Raw genomic sequence first — 4423 nt, 5'->3', positions numbered from 1 at the left:
TAAAACCAACAACATATTTTACGATAAAATATATGTTTATTATGTTAATAAAAATTTATGTTTAAACCTAATGCATGAATAGTAAAAAAAAAAAAAAAAAAAAGTCTAACATTTCATGTACTATGGGACAGATTGACGGAGGGAGTACCTTTTAGGAAATTAACTTATCAAACTTTATTCACTACCTTTTAGAAAAATAACTTATCAATGTATCACTGCGCTTTTCTTTGCGGAAAATATAAATTAAACTCTAATCTAATACGAAATGTATATGAAAATAAATATACAGAGATATCGGAGAATATATAAAGAAAGAAATAGAAATTCATTGCTGAAAAATGTGAAAATCAAAACTATAGTAACATGGTATCTGTACCATAGCTAAAAGTCTAAAACTACAAAGGAAAAAAAATGTTACACAAAAGAGAACAAACAATCATGGGAAAAAAAAAAAAAAAAAAGTTACAGTTTGTACCCTAAAAAAGAGAATTAAACCAAAAAAAAATTACAGTTATATGATCAGTAAAATATACGGCAGTAAATGCAATTCCTTCCCTCATAATTATTAATTATTACAGTATGTAATTGGAATATATTTTTTTCTTGAGTACAGTTAGGGTGGAATTTGAGAGAGAATATTGGTAATTTTAACTAATTTAAATAGGAAGGGTTTAAATTTAAGGGTAATGCTATACATAGCCCTTAGGGCTATATATAAGCATTGAATTTACTCTTGAAAAATGTATAAAGTTAGGAATTCATGACAAAAACACGCGCAAATCGGTGTAATTAGTGTGTTTTTGTCATGATTTTCTAAATTTAAACAATTTTCAAGAGTAAATTAAATGCTTATATGTAGCCCTTAGGGCTATGTATAGCATTTTCCTAAATTTAATTAAAATTAATGAGTGGAGTAGAGCAGAATGTTTGTTGGATTTGGTGAGCAAGTTCTTCAGCACTGAGTTGACATTCAATTCCAATCTGCAAAAACAAGGAAAAACACACATGCACTCACTCAGTTGTATGTTATTGTAAGTAACATTTAAGATTTTCATCAGCAGGCCCATTTTATTATTATTATTATTATTATTGAAAACAATGCAAAAATAATCCTCAAGAAAATATATTTAGAAAATATTGTGTAAGAGATGCCAGAGAAAGGAGTACTTTGGGAGCAGGAAGAAAAATGACAATTGTGTATCAATGTTCAATGCAATGTGTAGGTCAACTTTCATGATTTAACACCTTAGGGTTCGTTTGGCATTGTTGTGGTTTTCTGTTTTTTGGTTTTTTGTTTTCAAAAAGTATATGACATGAGTCCCATAATGAATCAAAAATTATATAAACTTATTAAAATTATGATAATTTTGAAACTGACAACAGAAAAGTGAAAATACCTTTTTCTTGTTTTCTGTTTTTGGTTTTTGGTTTTAAAAAAAAACAGGAAACTGAAAACTAAAACTGATGCCAAACAAGTAGTTAATATTTAATTTTTTATTTTTTGAATTTAACATCTTAATTGGTAAAGGTAACTTATGTGAAATGTCACTATGTCTGTAAAAGTTTAGGAACGTTACCTTTAAGTTAAATTCAAAATTCTATGTTAGATCTATGAGATCACTTTACTAGTAGCATCAAATTCTATTTGTATCACTTTATCACATGACTCTTTATATATCGATTATAAAACGGATAAGATCATTATATGTAATTACATACTTTTAACATATTTTTACCTTTCTTGTATGGTGAACTTCATATAAATATAGACTTAAAATATCTAAAGTAAACCTTATGAATGTAAATATTTCAATACATGATTATGGTATAATTTCAATATGAAATCCCTTTGAAACTCTGGTGTCAATTATGCACTAGGGTGCAAATTAAACCTTTTGAATTGCAAATGAGCATGTGAATTTATAAACTTATAGTGACCAAGACTTGTTTAAACACATTTGGTTTATAATTAAATCTAGGGATAATATGGAAAAGAAAGGAAGAAAAAAAAAAAAGCTTTATGGCTAGAATTGTTAGAAAATGTTAACAAATTCTATGAGGTAGTCAATCAGATTTCTATATATTCTATCAATCTCTTACTCCATGTTCTAATTGATATAATTAGTAAACCTAATAAAATTTGGACAATATTATTAGTGATTTTTTTTTTTTTTTTTTTTGAAAGAATTAGTGAAATTTTGTTTAACTATGATTGTTTGTTTATTTGTTTCAAATTTTTTTTCCAAATTACTCCTAGGACTAAAATAATTTAGTAGATTTACGAAACATAAAAAATTGCAATGTATAGCATGCAATTATTAAAAAAAAAAAAAGAAAAGAAAAAGAAAGAGTTTTACCTTGATAGTGAACGAGTTGAGCATAGTGTCTTCAACGGTGATAATGTTGATATGAAGAATCTCAAAGGAGAGCTCTTCAAGGGTTGAAATAATCTTCACAACTTGTCCTGGGATTCGAGGCGAAACTGTCTTTAGGAGAAGATTTGGCCCGGAGAACTTTACTTCTACCACAGCCATTGGAGATCTCGAGTTTGCCACTAGCTCATTAGGAAAACAATCGTTAATGGAAGAGCTTGAAGATGAGGGAGAAAGGTCGATAGGACTACCCATTGCTGAAGAAATATTCATTCTTGGTCTATAAGGGCTTCCTGGTTGAGGGGTTCTTGGACTAATTGGTAGGTTAATTCTAGGGCTTAATGGTGGTTTTCTAGGGCTAAGTACTTGAGGTGAAGGTCTTGGACTTGAAACAACTCTTGGACTAAGTACTTCATTGTAAACCTTTCTTTGCTTCTTGGCTTCAAGTGCTTGAAGAAGTTGTTGTAATTCGGTTATGTAGTCCACTACTCCGCCTATAATCGATGCTTGATCGCCCTAGTTTAATCAAGAAAACAGTAATAATTCAAGTTAATATATATAATTGGAGAGAAACATTAATCGTCTGTCTACATCATTGTCTTTATGACTCTATCAACACCGAAAAAAATATTAGTACGTAAATTAAATTAACATTTTTGAATGTTTTTTTAGCGGAAAAATATAAGCTTTAGGAGTACATGTATTTCCAAACCTAGAAATAAAGGTAAAAAAAAAACATGTATGTGTCCCACACTCCCACCATGTACCTCATATTGGTTGAGTTTGAGCTAGAGACATACCAAACATAAATGTACATTAGTTGGATTACTATAGAGTGTCATAAGACAGAAGCTAACAGTATTTTTTGATAGACAAAGATTACATCCTTACAATTTTATTTTCCATTAGAATGTGTAAAAACTAATGGTACAACATGACAAAAAGAGCAATTTTAATTATGGAGTACTTCTTTTCATGCATTATAGATGGTCCTAAAATGTTGAAAAGAGATCTACGAGTAATTATTAACAGGTAGCTGAATTTTGTTAGTTAGTGAGTAGACACTAGGTGTTAAAAAAAATTGACTAAAATTACACCCTAGTCACATTGCCAGTATAAGTTGAACTAATATTGTGACACAACTAAATTCAGATAGAGGTAGTAAAACAAAGGAAAAACACATCTATATATGATCAATTACTATAACTACCACTAAGAAACTCTACAATTTCATGAGTAATTGTTAATCAAAAAGACTCGAGATGTATGCAATCTTATCCCTAGCTAATAAATAAATGAAAAACATAAAAACTTACTCTCTTGACATAGAAACAAGGCATGAGGGAACGCAAGACAGAAAGATGCTCATTCATTTGCTTCCTTCGATTTCTTTCCACCGTTATATGAGATATCTTACTACCATCTTCACTTCCTACTTGTCCTACTGTTTCTTCTCTTTCTTCTAAAGTTACAATCTTAGCCCTCTTACTCTTGGGCTGATGATCATTATCACCTAACTCGGCTTCAAGAGCATCTAGCTCAGTCTCAGACAAGTCTTGGAACGACGACATCATAAAACCTCCTTTTGTTGTATCTTCATCTACACTACCAGAACCAGAACCAGAACCGGAACCGGAACCTGTTGTTGCTGCTTCTTTTAAACTCTCTAAGGCATCAAAGATGCTAAAGAGGTCCTCCGGCGAGGCCGGAAGCCTCGAGAAAGTAGCATCACACAAATCTTGATCATCAAAGAAACTTGAAATGCTATCACCCATTATTATTATTTTTTTTCCTAGGGTTTTTGTGTTTTTTTGGTTTGTTTTCTTTCCTAGGAAAAGAAAAAGGAAACCTAGAGAAGTGAGAAAAGGGTTATAGTAAAGAAGATGAAATGAGAGAAAACATGTGTACTCTTACAAATGGGGGAAGAAAGAGAAGAGATGCTATTAGTAGTAATGGCTTTCAGGACATATTTGGGTCCACCCGATTTTATTATTCAATTTTATTTTTATATAGGGTTTTTAAATTAGAGTTTTTTTTTTTTTTTAGGGAGG

General features: G+C 30.4%; 1 protein-coding gene across 1 annotated transcript; it reads right to left on the bottom strand.

Annotated features, from left to right (window-relative positions):
* Nucleotides 1–310: 310 nt before the first annotated feature.
* On the bottom strand, nucleotides 311–4147 carry LOC145630123 (transcription factor SPEECHLESS-like). Its single transcript, XM_081682364.1, has 4 exons — nucleotides 3689–4147; nucleotides 2358–2888; nucleotides 886–981; nucleotides 311–671 (listed from the first exon to the last, which is right to left on the bottom strand). Exons 1-3 carry the CDS (start codon nucleotides 4145–4147, stop codon nucleotides 892–894), a joined length of 1080 nt encoding a protein of 359 aa, XP_081538490.1. The 3' UTR covers nucleotides 311–671; nucleotides 886–891.
* Nucleotides 4148–4423: the final 276 nt, after the last annotated feature.

Source organism: Chenopodium album, chromosome 5 (assembly GCF_948465745.1).
Source record: "Chenopodium album chromosome 5, dcCheAlbu1.1, whole genome shotgun sequence".
Taxonomy (NCBI): domain Eukaryota; kingdom Viridiplantae; phylum Streptophyta; class Magnoliopsida; order Caryophyllales; family Amaranthaceae; genus Chenopodium; species Chenopodium album.
This window is presented reverse-complemented; position numbering and strand designations above follow the sequence as displayed.